At 39.7% G+C, this 18,312-nt stretch overlaps 2 protein-coding genes across 2 annotated transcripts; both read left to right on the forward strand.

The window, feature by feature from the left end:
* The first annotated feature begins 1,085 nt into the window (after positions 1-1,085).
* On the forward strand, positions 1,086-10,935 carry exosc10 (exosome component 10). Its single transcript, XM_055049937.1, has 25 exons — positions 1,086-1,268; positions 1,681-1,817; positions 2,095-2,218; positions 2,307-2,411; positions 2,653-2,812; positions 2,894-3,002; positions 3,082-3,157; positions 3,868-3,978; positions 4,115-4,258; positions 5,145-5,335; positions 5,604-5,760; positions 6,038-6,186; positions 6,326-6,376; positions 6,470-6,581; positions 6,690-6,737; positions 6,813-6,888; positions 6,968-7,077; positions 7,425-7,517; positions 7,614-7,682; positions 7,768-7,873; positions 7,949-8,022; positions 10,081-10,258; positions 10,374-10,438; positions 10,531-10,604; positions 10,688-10,935. The coding sequence occupies exons 1-25, from the start codon at positions 1,143-1,145 to the stop codon at positions 10,716-10,718; spliced, it is 2,676 nt and encodes an 891-aa protein (XP_054905912.1). The 5' UTR covers positions 1,086-1,142; the 3' UTR covers positions 10,719-10,935.
* A 1,506-nt stretch (positions 10,936-12,441) lies between these two features.
* Positions 12,442-17,358, forward strand: srm (spermidine synthase). Its single transcript, XM_055049353.1, has 8 exons — positions 12,442-12,660; positions 12,918-13,038; positions 13,140-13,232; positions 13,771-13,924; positions 14,020-14,103; positions 14,707-14,852; positions 14,981-15,103; positions 16,376-17,358. The coding sequence occupies exons 1-8, from the start codon at positions 12,530-12,532 to the stop codon at positions 16,391-16,393; spliced, it is 870 nt and encodes a 289-aa protein (XP_054905328.1). The 5' UTR covers positions 12,442-12,529; the 3' UTR covers positions 16,394-17,358.
* Positions 17,359-18,312: the final 954 nt, after the last annotated feature.

Below are 18,312 nucleotides of genomic sequence, written 5' to 3' on the forward strand. Positions count from 1 at the left end.
GCTTTAAATTCAGATATAGTCAGGACATATTTCATATAGAGATGCTTGTGAATGCATAATTGGTGCATATCGGTTCTCCCAGTGCAGCAACTGCTGTCCCGTGGTTACCACAGATTGAAAATGTCCACACTGCCCCCTCATGGTGGCAGCGCGCTGGTGCGTCGTTCTCTGCCAAGGTGGAGGAGGTGAGGCAATACAGAGAAGATGTTGCTGTGTCTGCAGTGTCGCTGCATTGGATGGATGCACTGCTGACGAGCGCCTGCTCCTGCAGGATTTGTAGCCAGAACCAATTAAGATTCTGAACAGAATTTAGTCCACATTGCAAAAGGCATCTGGAGGTACTCTAAACATCCCATAATGGTGGCTTCTTGTTTGGGTTATTTTTTTAAAATTGCACGAGTACCTCAGCAAATATTCATTGTGGCACACCTTCAGTTGAGCCCACCAGCCACCACTGTACCCCTGGCTCACTGTTTAGAATAATTATCCGTGTTCCTTCTCAGGTTCTTTTTTTTTTATTTGTATTCATTTATTCCGTAATTTAGCCGCCTTTGACCAGTAACTGTGGAAACATTCTGTTATTCACTGTATTAAACTGTGAACATGTGCATCGAAAGTTTTCCCATCTCAGATGCCAGTAGAAGACATGATTAAATTAGCTGTGACTCATGACCCTGTACCTTTCTTATGACGTTCCCCTTTTTACTGGTGTGCTTGTTGCAGGACATTGTGTAAATTTATTTAAGCTTAAATTTAAATAAAAGCCAAGCATTTGTGATTAAAACTGTACAAAACTACAGTGCTATTTATAGATAGATAGATAGATAGATAGATAGATAGATAGATAGATAGATAGATAGATAGATAGATAGATAGATAGATAGATAGATAGATAGATAGATAGATAGATAGATAGATAGATAGATAGGCAGACAGACAGACAGACAGACAGACAGACAGACAGACAGACAGACAGAAATATATATGTACTGTATCAAACAGGGTGATTTTGCATTTAGTTCCTCCACAGACAGAGGGCGCTGTAGTTCCTCTACCGGTCTTCAGCTCGTCTCCGAAGAAAACACTCACAACAACAGGGGCCGCTTCCTTCCTGCGGCACACATGTACACAGCGCTGTTTAGATGATGAAAGCCTCCAAGAAGAAGGAATCCACCAATGCTGGCTCCCTGGACGACAATCCAGACGCCAGCAGAGAGGAGAAAAGTGATCTTTGTCCAGGCTTTAAAGACGTAGACGCCTTCGTTAAAGTGAGTCTGACCGGGACAACGTGGATGAGCCCCTGTTAGCTCAGCTATGTGCTGCTCGTCTCTTCTCGCTTCTTAATGAAATCTCTTAACACGTGACAAACCACCTAAATGTGACGTTTAATCACATTTCCTCGTGGTGCTTGACGTGAGTTTGTTGTAGCTGATACTTCTTGTTAAATATATCTTCGCAGTGTGAGGTCACTTTGAAGTTCACGATTACACTAAATATAAGCACCTATATATCTATGTTCTTTTTACTGGCTGTTTAAATGATCAGGTTTGCTGAACTTTGAAAATAAGAGTACTTAGTAAAAAAAAAAAAGTATTTCATTTCAGATATTTTCTTAGTCGCCACTTTGATGACGTCACAGCTGTTCTTTAGGGTGAGTTTCTCCTCTCTCCTTCTCTCCAGTATGGTTTGGGGTCTGTGTTGTCAGCCACTAAAGCCTCAGCTGGCTTACCTCAAGCAGGAGATGAATATGATTTCTACCGAAGCTTTCCAGGCTTCCAGGAGTTCTGTGAAAGTCAAGGAGACAAGCTTCTGCACTGGTAAGTGTTTGATTATAATTCTTCTTGCTTTTTTCTATAGGACGGCCTTTTCTTTAATTTATTAAGCCTCATGTAAGTCGCACATTCATGCTTTTGCCAGAATCTGTACACACTCTCCTCCATTGTAATTTTTTTTCTAGCTTACATTCATATTCTCCTCAACTTGAATGAACTTGTACGATTAGACTTGTTTTTTTTTTTTTTTTTAAGTTTATGTCAAATATACGCCTATCTGTATAAAAACCAGCCTGGATAACATGAGCTGTTTATCATTTAGCATGAGCCAGATAATGCAGCATCATGGCTGCAGATCTCACATAAGGGACCGGAACAAGCTCACCGGACTGGAGGAGAGGTTTGACTTGGTCGTGGACTCAAATGATGTTATTCTTGAAAGAGCGGTAAGAGTTTTCTCTAGGGCACTGTTTTTAAATTAGAAATCGGAAGACATTTTTGCAAACCAACCGAGCTCCGCTGCGCAACTTTCAGGGGATTCTCCTCGACGAAGCCGACGGGGTAAACAGGAGCCAGAATCCCGTTATGCCTGCCGGGTTTCAGCCTCCAAAAATTGTTGTGTCCAGCTGGAATCGCAAGGTGAGATAACTGACCTATCAGCTTCTCTTACTGATAGGTTTTGACCCAAATCTAGCATTGTGTGTCCTATTCCAAACATCTAATCCAGTGGAGTCAAACTCAAGTTCTCCATCAGAAGTGTCTTCTAGCTCCTAGATATTATTCCAAATCCAATACCCCTGATTCAAATAGCTGAATTACGATAATGTTGACTTTGGTGCCTAACACCTATTTTGTTTTTTGTTGTTGTTTTTTTTTCCAGGGTTTCAGCTCTGGCAGCCGATCGGAGACGTTCCGACTCCTTCACGCCAAGAACGTTGCAAGGCCCCAACTGAAATTCAAGGAGAAAGTTGACAACAGCAATACACCGTTCGTTCCCAAGATTTTCATCAAGCCGAATGCACTGAAGCCACTTCCGTCATGTACGCCGAGCCTTTTTACCCTCATATGCGTCGTGTTGCTTTCCCAACATTTCTGAGCGGATGACTTTTCTCAAACTGCAGATTTCTCAAACAAGCAAATACGCAAAGAGAGGCCAGAGGACCTCGACGTCCCGGCTGCCTTGGCTGACTTTCTCCACCAGCAGAGAACTCAGGAACATGTCGAAGACATGTAAGGCTTGTGCTGTTGTGTAACGTGAACATTGTTGTGCTTTGTCTCTTTGTTAAAGTAACGGTTTGGCTTTATGTAGGTTTGCGCATCCATACCAGTCTGAACTGGACCATCTCACCTTACCAGAAAGTTTACTGTCCAAGCCGGAGCCTCAGGTAACACAGTCAGATGAAGTCATCATGTGAAATAACCCCAGACCAAGCTGGAGCTTTCTTTGTGCAGCATATTAAGACCCATCTCCAAATTACTGCTGTTGATTAGAGAAAGTTGTTTATGGGTAAAGTTCAGTTCACTTTCTATAGAGTCTAATTTTCTGAAATGGTTGTTTTTAGTTACTCAGATGACATTCCTTTTTTTTGGGGGGGGGGGGTTTAATTTGGAGTGGTTGACTTCATTTTTATCAAACCAAACCTTTTCTATTGCTGTTGTAAACTCCAGTCCTCTAAGTTCGCTAAAATAATATTTGGGTTCTAATTTTCTTGTTTCTGTCGCACTTGGTCCATTTTAAGCACCTTTGCTTAAAATTTACTTAATGGGTTTTACAAGTTTTGACTCTGTAAAGTTATAAGAGTGGAAATGTTCTACTTTTCAGTGAAGGAAAAAAAATGGAAAGTCTTTGTCCTGAAAGCTTGTGCTGAAGCTTTGTCAACATTCTTGGGGTAAACTTTTTTCTACCGAGCTTAGGATCTATGGACTCTTGAGGTGTTTTTTTTTAAGCAGCTATTAACCCATCTTTGTAAATATGTATTATTTAATCAATTGCAACTACTGTCTTTTCATTATTTAGTATAGCACAGTGACTTCTTGTGGATTTAGCTGCATATCTTTACTGAACACTGATGTTTTATCTACTTCTGTGTTGCAGATGTACAAGCCGATGGCCGAGACAAAGCTTTCCTTTGTTGACTCACTGGAGGACCTGGTCGCGCTGAATGAGAAGCTGTGCCAATTATCTGAATTTGCAGTAGATCTCGAGGTATGCAGATGATTTTTAATTCAAATCAAAATATTACTATGTTATTAGGTCTTGTGTGATTAAGGCTTTTAGAGGTTTTTTTTTCTGTTTCTTTTTTTATCTTTTGAACATTTTATTGTTTTGTTCTCCACCGCAGCACCATTCCTACCGGAGCTTCCTCGGCATCACCTGCCTGATGCAGATTTCCACCAGAGAAGAGGACTTCATCATCGACACTCTGGAGCTCCGCAGCGAAATGCACATTCTGAACGAGGCGTTCACTGACCCGACTATCGTAAAAGTAAAGAAACGACTCCATGAATGAGTTCTGCTGTATGCTGCCTGAAAGTATACATTTTTATTTTATTTTTACTTTATGACAAAGTTGGTTTAGTTACAGCCGCTTCTTACTCTTTGAGGTTTTATTTCTCGGTATAGTTTATAGAGAGTTTATCATAGAGGGTTATATACTGCATCAGCATATTGTTGAGAAATTGCATTGACCCCTGCCGGTCTGTCTGTTTGGAGCTGTGGGATTTCATATTTTATTTGAAAGAAGGATTAGCAAAAAGCTCAAGCTTTCAATTATGTTTTTAGCATATTTGTGAACCACAAAAATACATTTTTGTCTCTGGTGGTTAAGTCCAGATGTAGTTTTCTGCATTTACTTTCTGGTGTTTTGAGTTCTAAATGCTGACAGCTTTCTTGGAGGAATGCTTTTAAATATTTTGGTATGTTTTATGCCAGGCCAGCTCAACAACCTGAGCAAACTGGCCTCTACCCAGACGGAGTCTTTTGTCGCTGTGAGAAATCACTTTGACTAATCATTTTTGCAATATTAAAACCAAAGTGAAACAGATCATCTTTCTAATCTTCCCAAGCTGAAAGAACAGTCTGAAGTTGTAATTGACATTATTTTAAATATAAAGCGCTGACTTTGTGTGACGCTCTCTGTGAGAGCAATCTTATTCAGACAAAGTTGGATGAAGTTGGCAGGTGTCTTGTGATGTGTGGGAGCCAACATGATTCACACTCAGTGGGGGACACCTTTGGAAACTGTGTGCTGCGTGGGCTCATACTGCCAGCTGAATTGCCAAAAAGGATCCAAATGGAAAATTCATCATGTAGTCTTTTCTTTCTCTTTTTTTTAACTATTCAGAATGTACTTTCTTTCTTTTTTTTTCCAGGTTTTTCACGGTGCTGATTCTGACATTGAGTGGCTCCAGAGGGACTTTGGCTTGTATGTTGTCAACCTTTTTGACACCCATCAGGCGAGTCGAGCCCTGAACCTGGCCAGACATTCTCTGGACCATTTGCTGAAAAACTTCTGCAACGTGAACTCGGACAAACGCTACCAGCTGGCTGACTGGAGGATTCGGTGCGTTGACAGCTGGAACCAATTATCTATTTGAAGTTTAGTTTGTTTGTTTTTAAACCTAAGACATTATTACATCATTTAGATGCTTCCCTGTGATTCAAATTTATATTCAGTCGGACTGAATATAAATCATTTCAGATTTTCACTTGGATACATGAACAAGTGTGAATACTGTTGCTCTGCATTTCAAGTTGGAGATTTCACACTTTTCTCCTTTAATAATACTTAAAGAAACATGGAAGGAAGTTAAATGTACATTATGTTGCAGCCCCTTGCCAGAAGAGATGATCGAATATGCTCGAGCGGACACGCACTATCTCCTCTACATCTACGACTGCGTGCGGGCGCAGCTGTTGGAGTCGAACCACGGCCAGCCGGGCCTGTTGCAGTGCGTCTGGAACAAAAGCAAAGACGTTTCGCTGAAGGTTTGCTTTAATGATTTAGATGCTTTCCTGGTGCATTTGCATCGGAAGCGTCACCAGCATGTGATGAGAGTTCAGTATATAATTATTTAATAACTCAGTGGAGGCGTGAGTAACAGCGAGCATTAAGAGAAACAACGCAGATGACTAATTGGTATTCTCATTAGTATTTTTAAATGTAAATTACAAACGTCTCTTCTTTTATTTTTTTGTGCCGTGATGTTCTTCAATACCTCCTGTCACATTTCGCCGTGCCGACCTCCTCTCCTTCTACCGACAGAAATACGTGAAGCCGATCTTCACCGAGGAGTCGTATTTAGAGCTGCAGAGGAAGCAGAAAAGGTCTTTTAACACCCAGCAGCTCACCACATTCAGGCTGCTGTACGCCTGGAGAGACAAGCTGGCCAGGCAGGAAGATGAAAGCACCGGGTAGGTTGTGTGAATTCATTGGACCCACTGTTCTAGAAATGTCCCGGATCCATTTTTATATGTGAATCTACTTATTTGAGCCCAGTTGGTATGACTTTTGTTTTTTGTCACGTTTTAATGGCCGCTTGTTTGCTTTCAGATACGTCCTTCCCACTCATATGATGATCAAAATATCCGAAGAGCTGCCCAAGTAAGACCCACCCCATTTATAAAGCGTTTTAATATGTCATGTGTTTCTCCTTTTTAGTTAGATGAGTTTTCTTTTTGCCATTTATCTCCTCAGAGAGCCGCAGGGCATCATCGCCTGCTGTAACCCCGTCCCGCCGCTGGTGAGGCAGCAGGTCAACGAGCTCCACCTGTTGGTGCAGCAAGGCAGGGAAATGCCGCTCCTGAAGGTGAGGAGAGATTGACAGCGGCGGTTTGAGCTGCCACTCACGGCGCAGCCGGCGAGCCAGCGCCACTTCCACATTTAACTTTGGAATTAATCCACTTCATTCTCACAGGCTGAGATGGCAGCTCAGAAGAAGAAAGGACTCACAACCATCAAAAAGGTTGGCTGAAGACGTTTTGGTGGATGGTGACCAGTTTGGCGTTGGTTGGGTTAATAAATGATTTTCTGTATCCAGGCAGGAGTCCCGCTGTTTGGTCCACATGATACGTCCAGGGGCTCTGAGAGCAGCTACCCTCAGCTCATTGCAGATGGTAAACTTGATTGTTGCACTTTAAAACAAAAAAATCATGAGGGACTATTGTTTTTATGTAATATTTTGTCAATTTTTAGAAGTCCCAGTGAAACAAGGAATGCTGTTCTCAGAGGAGGATAACAAAATGGATGTTGATGAGCAGAAAATAAGCTCCTTGTTGGCTCCAGCCAAAATCTCCTTGTTTCAGGTAAATGCAACACCTTACAAAAAGTGTACATACCCGCTAACATTTCTTTTACAAATAAATAAAAATGTGGCCTGTGCCTTCTGAACCAGAAATTTGTAGAAGTTAACATTTGGGGATTTTTCTGGTTTCTTTTGTTTTCTTTGAGCAAAGTGGCTGAAGCAATACTTTGGGTTTTTCTGTCAGACATAATCAAGCTAAAGAGCATTGCTGTCCATGGTAGTATTATGGCCAAAGCTGAAAGATTTCAGAGAATGAATAGTTTCAGACAGGAGTTGAGCTTATTCAGCTGCTCTGTTTGTAAACCGAGCTACAGTTTTTATTAGAACTCTTCTTTCTTTCTTTCAAAGGAGCTGGAAACTCCTGCTGGCCAAACATCCCTCTCCGTAGCTCAGATGAAAGCCAGGAGTATCATCGAGTCTTTTGAAAATCCTTTCAGAATGGTAAAATACAAGAAAACATCAGGTCTCTGAATTATTTCTGACTTTCATCACACTGTTTTTAATCCTCCTGATCTTTTTCGTTCTTCAAAACGTCAGTATCTGCCCTCCACCGGCGCGCACGTCAACAAAAACGCCAAGTTTGACCCGTCTTCAAAAATATTCGAGGTAATCCGAGCCCCTCGCCTGTGGCTGCTGCGTTTTCTTTTTTTTTTTATTGAGTTGTCATAGGGCTGCTTTGTTACCTGAACAGATCAGCAAGAGATGGAAACTGCAGAGTGCTGAGCAGCAGCAGAAAGAGGTGGAGGTCAAGAAGAAATCAAAGGAAGAAGCAAAACAAAAAGCAAAGAAACTGTCAGGTGAAACAGGATCTAACTAACTCTAAGGTTACTGCTTTTTTGCTGGATTTGTTTCTGAATATTTTTTTTCCACAGAGGAAAGAAGCAAGGCTAAACAGAGCTACCAGGAGTCTCTGCGGAACATCGTCCCTGTTCGCCAACAAGCAGCAGTAAGCCATTCACTCTGCTGTCTTTTCCACTTTACCTGGTAAAAGTTTGATGAGAAAGTTGAGATCCATGTTGCCAGCAAGTCTGGCGCCGCATCATAAGGAGAGCGCTTTAACAGTCAGTTTAACCCCGTGCGGTGGCCTTCATTTTACCCCCACACACACCTGGCTTTCCAGCTCAGGGAACACTGTGACTGACAAGCAGGTGAACTGCAGCTGCCAGCCTGCAGCGGCAGCATAGTTGTTACATTTTTTTAAATATTTGTCTGTCACATTTCATGCCTGGGGAAACTTAAGCGCACAGTGTGGGATTTGCAGCTCCGAAGACATTTTTTATTTATTTTTTTATCCCCTCATTGTGCATTTCTCCCCTACTGAGGAGAAACGGGAGCTTCTTTCTCCTCTGAAGCCGCCCTGCTGTTAGATCGCTCTCTCTCTGAGAGTATTACATGATACCCGCTGAGTTTCTCATAAACAAGCTTTCCTTCATGTTCTGTTTTATCTGCACTCTTCACTTCGTATGAAAGGTGAGCTCGAACAAAAGGAGGTCACGCCCTTTGATTTCCGCGTGTCTTCCTGCCAGCTTTACTGTTTCTCTCCTGCAGGAGGAAAAGCATGCAGGAGGGATAAGGGCCAAAGTTTTTCAGTCTGTAACGATGAGAGAGAGAGAGAAAGAGAGAGAGAAAGTATCCCTGCATGCCGGCTTGTTAGCGCTGTCTGGTGGCATGGATCATAGTCAGAGATGTTGGCAGAAACTCTGCAAAAGTAACAGTCATCCACCTGCCAACTGCAGAGAAATATTGGCTGTGATGTTAGCAAATTGTCACTTTCAGATGGCCCTTTGGCAGCAAATATTTTTTTTTTCTTTTTTTTTTTTTGTCTAATTAGGATTTTGTTTCAAAGGAGTTTTTCCCTTTTTCTGAATAGCATTGTATTAACATTGTCAGATTATAATCGGGGTTCATCACCATTATTTGTTCTGTCTCCAAACAGAATTAAAAAGCATGAAGCGGTTATCTGTATAAACAGAAATCCAGCAGTGAGGTTCTGATGCAACAATTGTACGACTACATAAAGATAATAACTTTTCTAATATGAAAAGAAATTTGTTCAAATCTATTCGTTTTTCTGTTTTAAAAAAATAAATGTATCAGTAGAGATAAATCTGTAACAAGGTTTTTTTGTTTCAGATTTAAGAAGTTGGATTAATAGAGAAAGAGGAAGATAAAGATTTGCCATTTATGTTAGTCTTTTGTTTGCTATTTGATGACCCAAACATCCTTTTTGAGTTGTTTTTTTTTTGTTTTGTTTTGTTTTTTTTGGTATGAATCTCAACTGGATTTGTCGATCTTTGTTCAGGTTGCCAATCCGAGCCTCTCTGCTGTGTGTCCAGCAAAACATGACCTAAATGAATTCAATATGGATTACAAATTATTTTAAATGTTTCAGAAATATCCAAACATATCTAATGTCCTGTTTGTGAACATGGAAAAAATTGTTTGTTCAATTCAAAAGTATATATTAATAGAATCTTGTTTGTTAAGCCCAATATCACATACCTGGTCTCATGAGTTGACTGAACATTTCTAGTGGTCATGTGCAACAATTGCATCATCGATGCAATGATTATAAAGATATCTTGAAAATTAGCTCTGTCTTTTTTTGGCTCATGTTTATTAATTTTTTCAGAAATACTTCCTATTAATAATAATAATAATAATACTAAAAACATTTTTCACTATTGAGAATTTTAGATTTGAAGAATCTAAAACTGTGGACTGAAAAAAGAAGCTTAATTTTTAGACTTCTTTTTTCATCTTTGGAAAATGTTTTTTTTGCTTTTTGTTTTTTTGTTTTTTATCCCTTGTTTGTTAAAGAAAACATCTGGCAAAATAATAATTGAAAATTAGAAAAATATCTGTTTACGAATCCAACGAAGCACCATACTCGCAACATTTATTTTTCAACTCAAGCAGTTGTTAACCTAGACAACGTTGGTGTTTTTTGGAAAACAAACTGAGTTCTTTTACTTGAATTTGTTTCTGACCAATGTTTTTTCAGGATTCAAAAGATGGTGGAAGGAAAAAAGCGAGGGGTGGCAGCGAGGTTGGAGAGATGACTCCCAAACCGAGTAAGAAGCTGATGAAATCAGCGGAGAAATCCCCAAAGACCAACCCTCCTTCTGAAGAAACCTTCAAGCCCTTTGATTATGCTCAGTCAGATCTTAAAGTTTTTGATGGTAGGCTTATCTGATCGTATCTTTTTATTCCTTTGAAAATACCACATCCTAACTTTAATCCAAATTCCGGTGATGCTCAGTATGAACGGAGACAGTATCCTGCTCTGCTTTACAGGCTCCAAAGCTAAGGACAACACGCAGTTTGATCCAAATCGACAAGCCCAGGATTTTAGGAAAAAGGTGCGTTTGTGGTTTGCTTAGCTGTGCAAAGCCTATTTACAAAACTATATAATTTCTTTATGCCTCATGAATTTAACTCTTTTTCCCAGCAGAGATTTCCTCAAGGACAAAAGAAGAACTCTTCAGGAAACAAAAGCATGTCGTACATGAAGGGCAAATCAGAAAGGTAAACATTGAGAACAGTACAGTTTCTTTGTTTCTGCATTTTCAGACATCTCCCATGCTAAATATTCTGTTTAATACCCACAGAGGTTTGCGGCATGCCTGGCCCAAGAGATAGACTCTACATCTTTCCTCATCTTTTTAAATCACCTGGATTACATGCATCTTCCCTTCTTTCTTTTTTTTTTCCTTACCACAAGGGAAACCCAGTTGTTCAGAACTGATCCATTTTTGAAAGTGTTTTTTTTTTCCACCTCTGATACTGCCCTGTAAATATGTGGAAGGACACAAGTCTTTATTAAAGTTGGTTTTAACAGAAAACAGTCTGTGTTTTGAAGTTGTGTGTGAAATTGAATGTGATTGGTCGTTTAAGATTTCAAAAGCCTGGATGTGAAGTATGTATGGCCTATTCCTGTGGAAGTGAAGGGGATGTCACATTTTCAATGCCTGAACAGTTTTATGATTGGAATTATTTTATCTTAAACATATTTTTTTGACATAGCTGTCTAAATTTTAAACTACCATCCTCACTGTGGTTCCCAAGGCGATGAACCATGACTGTTTTGTACTTTTAAAATAGCAAAGTCTTATCAGAAGTAAAATTTTAAAAGAAATTAGATTGTAATGCTTATTCATTTTTTCATATGTATAGCGTTCCAACTAATTATTTTAATGTTGATTTAGACTTTTTCCCCTATGCAAAAGTTGGAACCTTTCACAAAGAAGCCAGAAACTGAGCTTCGGACTGCAGGGTGATTCAGAAATTAAATTCTGTGTTTCTATAAGTCGCTGATCAGTTCTGGGTTCAATTAAACTGGAGATAAGGAAAATGTGTTTTTGGTGATATGTGTTTTACTCAGTCGTGTGCGTAAGCTGTGGACTGCGGCTGAGCACATTGAGAATCTTATTCAATTATCTTGATAGCCATGTCCTCAGAAGAGAGGTGCAACAATAAGATAAACCATGTTTTTTGTTTCACAAATGGATCATATCTGGGAAGTCTGAAACAGCTGACTCAAAAAGCAATTCAAATGTGGGGATTTTAAAAGGACGAGTTGGACAGGTATTCTGATGAGGGTCAATTCCTCCTGTTGTTTGTTGCTGGCTGGACGTAACCTCTGAACCTTCATTACCCTAAACAAATTTGGGTAATGGGGAAAAAATAATAATTATTGGATAAAAATAATTATTGCATAAAGCGTTCCTCTTATTTGTCTGAGAATTCGCTTTTCATTAACTAACACACTAATGCATTGTGCGTATTGTGTGGTCTGAATTATCGTTTTTATTATTGCTTCATATTTGGATTTTAAACCTTGTTCTTTGTTCTTGTGTCCAACTGGAGACAGGCATCATATATTGGCTATAAATGTTACAATGGCCTTACAAAAATTAACCAATGACTGAAATGGACATTTCAGTATTGAAACACTACATAATTTTGTATTAACAGTAAATTACAGCACATATTAAACACAATGTTTGGCGTTTCTCTTTTTTTATTTTATTTTATTTTATTTTATTTTTTGCATTAGAAGTTTTTACAATTGAATATCATCCGTTTTTATGAAATAGTTGCTAAAATGTTCAGTAAATTTCCGTTTAGAACGTGAAAGAACTGGCTCTCCTTGCTGAGCCGAGCCAAAAGAATCGAATCACAGAATACGGTCGGAAGTCCCGTCACTATAACGTGGGGCTCCTCATAGCAGACAGGGCGGCGACCACGGTGCCACGTCAAACAAACTACGCGCTGCCCGGCTGTCACTATTGGTCCTCACAATTCATGTGTCACGTCAACGCAAGCTGATTGGTCGAAATGCAAAGCAGCAAGTTGAGATGTCGGGAAACGGCTTTTGTAGTCGTAAGTTGCTCACGTTGCTGCTCTTCGACTCGCGCTAGTGTTCCTACCTGTGGCCGTGGGCAGCTGTTATGGACCGCATTAAGGATGGCTGGTTCACAGAGTCCTGCGCGATGTGGCCCGGGCAGGCGATGAGTCTGCAGGTGGAGGAGGTTCTCTACCACAAAAAGTCCAAATTTCAAGATGTTATGGTTTTCAAGAGGTGAGTGCTTCAGCTCTCACATCTGTGGCTAATGGCTGTTAGCTCCAGTCAACCAGCACTGATTGGGGGGAAGCATAGCTCGATCCACGTAGCCGTCGATATAGGTTTGAGTTCTCCCACAAATTCATGCACATGAATGATTAAACATGCAGTCTGCTATTAGGCAGCCAGCTTTCAAATGGGACTTTATCTGGTTATCTATTTATTACATGTAATAAAGCCCCCCGTGCCTTATTGCTGCTCTTCCCCTTTCCCAGTAAAACCTATGGAAATGTGTTGGTTCTGGACGGGGTGATCCAGTGTACGGAAAGGGACGAGTTCGCCTATCAAGAAATGATTGCCAACCTTCCTCTGTGCAGCCACCCGGGCCCCAAAAAGGTACCTCCCATCGGCTGCTGTTGTGCAATCCAGAGAACGTGGATTCTGCAATCTGTCACGACAGAAAAAGTCAACCAGCATTTTCGCTTCCGCTCCTGCAGGTGCTGATCATCGGCGGTGGAGACGGTGGCGTGTTGAGGGAAGTGGTGAAGCACCCGCTGGTGGAGTCGGCAGTTCTCTGCGAGATAGATGAGGTGGGGACCAACAGCACTGACTCAAACGAGCATCACTGCTGAACCTCTTCACGTTTTGTCATGCTCTAAAACTGCAATTTAGTAGATCATCACAAAATGAAAGGGGGGGGGGGGGGAGAATCTAACTAGTTAATAGAGTGGGCAAATATTTAATTATATCAGCAACTGTGTGAAAGTATGAGACTTGATGGAGAACATGAGTTATTAGTCAAGCAAGTAGCCAAGAAGCCCATTGAGGGAGCTGCAAAGGTCTACTGTTCAGGTGGAAACGCATGTCAACAAAACATTTGGCAAGAAGAAATTCCTTTAATATTAGGAAATATTTCACAGTCTCTATTACAATCATCCAAAAGTGATTTATGAATGGAGGACATAAAGGCAGTTGGTGTGAGAGAAAAAGCTGAATGAGATGGGGGTTTAGATGGAGACGGGTGACGGGAAAAGTTGCAAGGAACAAAAGAAGAAGCGTTGCAATCATCCAAGAGAGAACAAACTCTGAGAAATCTTCTCATGAGAGCTGACTTTCTCCCCTCTGTAGGATGTCATAGAGGTATCAAAAAAGTACCTCCCAGGAATGGCGAAAGGGTTTTTCAGTCCCAAGATCACCCTCCATATTGGCGACGGCTTCGAATTCATGAAGAAAAACCAGGATGCCTTTGACATCATTATAACCGACTCCTCAGATCCCGTTGGTGAGTGCTGCAAATCCTTCTTTTCTTCATTTTTTCTTTTCTTCCACTTTCTAGGTTCTAGTCTAATTTCAAGTTCGGTGTTTTTTGCGTCACAGGACCTGCAGAGAGTCTGTTCAAGGAGTCCTACTATCAGCTAATGAAAGCAGCTTTGAGAAGCGGCGGCATTCTTTGCTCCCAGGGTAAGTTTAAAATAATGACTGAAGCAAATTTTTGGAACGCCTGACACTTTCAGAAATATTCATACGCCTTGTAATTTTCAGTGTTTTTGAAAAATTCAAGGCATTGTCAGGAAATTTATAATACACCAAATAAACTAGCGCATAATTGGAATAATAATTGGGAAGGTTAGGTTGAGTCAGGAGTTAGAAAATGATTTTTACTTTTTTTTGTTGGTGTTTTGTTTTCCTCTATACGCTTATGACTATGCATGAGCTACGTTGAAAACAAGAACTCACATATATTCATCTCTACATCTTCAGAGCTGGTGAAGGCCAACCTGAATTATTTAGAGATTCATAAAATGATTTCAAAACAATGTATTGTTTTCCTTCCACTTCTCAGTTAGAAGCAGTTTTTTGTTAGTCTGTAACATGCAATCTTAATGAAATACAGTGAAGCAAATTGGGGAATAAAAATAAAAGCTGGAGTACAAGTACTTCTTCATGTAGCCGCCTCTGTTTCCTTTTACTTATTTCTACTTGGCTTTTAGTCAGACCATATCAGAGAGCATATTGTCATGAAGGAAGCTTTTTAGCAGACCACATTCCCTTTAATATTTACAGGCGAGTGTCAATGGCTCCATTTGGAGCTGATAAAGGAGATGCAAACCTTCTGCAAGACGCTTTTCCCCGTGGTGGACTACGCCTACAGCACAATCCCAACGTATCCCAGCGGCCAAATTGGATTTATGCTCTGCAGTAAAAATCCTGTAAGCATCCCTCTCCATTCCTGTTTGTCCTGACTTCCTGATTATTTTTTTTTTTATTGTTGTTTTTATTTTTTTCTTTATGGCTCATTGTCAAACTATTTCTCAACACGTTTCGACGTGACTTGCAGGAGACAAACTTCCGGGAACCAGTGAAAGCTCTCACTAAAGAAGAAATGGAAAGTATGAACCTTAAATATTACAACCCTGATATTCACAAAGCATCCTTCATCCTCCCCGAGTTTGCCAGAAAGGTAAGTTGCAATAATGACTTAGGCGAGAAGTACGGTGCCTTGCAGCTTCTATGTTTTATTGCGATTTCTAGAACAAATCAACAGAAAGTAGGAGGATGATGAATAATTATAAAAAAGGGTTTAAAAATGAAAATCTGTATAAGTTTACATCTTTTTTTATTTTGTCCCCTTGAAGCAACACCTTGGACAACTTTGTCCCCTTAATCTAAAAAAGACTGACGTTCTTCTTTCCTTTCAAAATAGATCCAACTCGCTTAGAAATGCGCTGGGAATTGAACCAGTCTCAATGTGTTTTGATCTGAGTCACTCCATGACAATCTGGGCTGTGTGTTTAATATCAAAGCTCTACCTCTGTCCCAGTTTCACACTACCATGGGAGGTCGGTGCATTCCAGCTGACTAGCTTTAGTGTTTTACATGATGGCCAAAATGTTCAGTAATGAACTCATGTGACCACAGCACATTGTGTGTGCTTGTTTGCTGTGCTCTGGCTCGTGGCAGACAGAACGCAGGTCTGTTTTTGGCAGATCTGACCAGATTTGTGCAGAGCCTGACTAAAAATTCACATGTCAGTAATTCCACCTGAGCTGTGAATTTCTGCAGCTCCTTTAGAGTTACAGTGGGCCTCTTTGCTGCTTTTTTTGATTATTGGCTTCCTCCTTACGTTTTTATAAACCAACATGTACTGGCAGGTTGCAGTTGTCCAACCGCCTTTCCATCTTTTTTTGATTGAACAGTGTATGATGAATTATTAGGGTCATTGTATATGGAAAAAAAATGGCTGCTGATGAGTAAATTTCTACCTAAAAACTACACACATTTACAGAAAAGACTTGAATATTCTGTCAAAGTTGTACATTTGTGAGGAAAAAAAAGAAAATTTCCTGTGATTAAAGTAAAAAATATATATTAAATCTCAAACACTGACATTGTGAAGTTAGATTTTTTTTTTCCTCAAATGTTTGCTGATGTAATATCAGACATTTACAAGAAAAAGTGACAAAACTCTGTTTATTTGTTGGATAACTTCTAAAAGTAACAGGCTTGAATTGCATTTAGTTATTAAAAGTATGACAGGCCAGCAATTTCATTTCACTTTACAGTTATTTAATACTTAAAAGTGGTCTAACAAAGTCACCAAAATACAGTACAAGAAAAAATTCCATGTGTATAGATAATTTTGCAAGGTAATGTATGGACCGATACGTGACTCGTTAGTTTTGTCGTGTTGCTGATAGTTTTAACTGAGTTATTTTTTTTCCATCATTATCAGGTACTCGGTGAAGCATAACCTGCAACAGAAGACTTGCCTGTCCTCTCCCCGACCCTCAGAACACATGAAAAAAAAAAATCCCCTCATTCCATGACTTTGCCGCCTCTTCATCATAGTTCGCTGTCACCCAAGAGGAAAATCACTTGATGGGAACCCGCTGGATCACTACCCGTCAGTGTTCTTCTCCTTCAGTCTTATGAACATGTGCTGTTGAGTTTGTTTGTTTTTTTTTTCCTGTCTTTTTAAACTCCAATAATTTTTATAGAGCCGTTTAATGGACTGGACTGACTGGAAGACCATTGTGATATGAACTTGACCTCATTCTCCAACCATGTACTGTCAGACTCTGGATGTTACAGACCATGTAGATATGTAATCTGATGCACATCGGTTATTTTGTTTTTTTTATGTTTGTTCATCGAATAATATGCAGCATCCATATATCACGACTGGGCATTCAGGCCTCTCATCACTCAGTAACACAACAGACCTATAGTGCCTGATATTAGCACTGTGCTATGGAAGAAGAAAAAAAAAAATCTGTAGAGTCCTACGCTTAAACTGTCGGGCCAGTGTTTGACAAATTTTAGAGTATTAAACTTGAGAAATATTACAATTAACTGATGTGTAGCTTTGAACATCAGGTATACGTAAAGCTTTCTATTATGATTTTGGAATGTCAGAAAAATAAAAACAAACTAAGAATCTAACGGAGGTTTGAAGTGCAAGAAGTGGACACCCTTTAAGATTAAATTCATTATTCAATGTTTTGCTTGCAGAATTAGGGATTTGCCTTCTGATAGGACGGCTGCTTTTGTAGTGAATCTGTTCTCCTACTGCAAGATGCTGATGACCTCTCTCCATGTGGAAATCTTTAACCGTTGAGTCAACATGATCTTCGTTGAGCCGTGGAGTTGTACACGAGTAATGAATTTGTTTTTATAAGAGTTATGAACTGTAATAAATTAGTAACACAAACTGAAGTTTGAAGGTTTTGTTTCCTAAGGATTTTTTTTCCCCATTAATTTAATTTAATTTTTTTATGCAAGTAGGCAGGCTTGCATGTACAATAATTTTTGTAGTGCTGTTTAATGGCCTGGAATGGCTGGAATACCATTGTGATGTAATCCTGACTACTTGCAGGTGCATCTCAAAAGGTAATAAGAAGTCAGTTCACAAAGTGAAGCTTAGATTCACAACAGAGTTGCTGTTTTTTTTAGCACATTAATAGAAGAAAACTGCCCAATCCTTTGATTTCTTGAATCATAAATGATGTCAGAAGCACCAAATTAGTTGTAAAGTCTGCTTTCATATGAAAGGAAACTTTACATTTCTTTTGAAAGTCAAGTCTCTTTCATCACCATCTAGAATAAAGAAACTATAGATGGGGTGTTTAATTTGATTTTGGCATCATTAAATAATTTTTGAATTGTATTGTTTGCAAGTCTTCCATATATTATGCAACTTTCTCTTATAGAAAGTCAGATCAATTAACCAGAAAATAATATTCTCCTGTATCAAGCTGCACCTGTGTTACTCTATTGCTACTTGCGTCTAAACATGCACTGAATATTCAGCTGCCAGAAGGTGGCGTTCTTGAATCTTTTCTGGTTAAATCTGCAAGCTCCTGTTGTGGTTGGGGGGGAGAAAAAAACCATCAAATTTTATATACAGTACCTTTAGGTTCCTGCCCTGATGTGATTTGATTTCGTTTGAAAAGGCCCTGGGCAACATTAAATTGCTCTTTCTTTGTTTTTGTGATGTCAGGTGTGAATATAACACAATTACTGCTCAGTTACATCAACCTCAGTGACTGCTGTGTAAGACGCCAGCCTTCATTAGTTTTTCTATTAAAATGTGACCAAGCTGAAACAATAAATTATTCCTGTGGTCGCTTATAAGAGTGCTTCTCAGGTGCAGCTGCTTGTGTGGTGATT

Source organism: Poeciliopsis prolifica, unplaced genomic scaffold (assembly GCF_027474105.1).
Source record: "Poeciliopsis prolifica strain line A6 unplaced genomic scaffold, Auburn_PproV2 SCAFFOLD029, whole genome shotgun sequence".
NCBI lineage: Eukaryota > Metazoa > Chordata > Actinopteri > Cyprinodontiformes > Poeciliidae > Poeciliopsis > Poeciliopsis prolifica.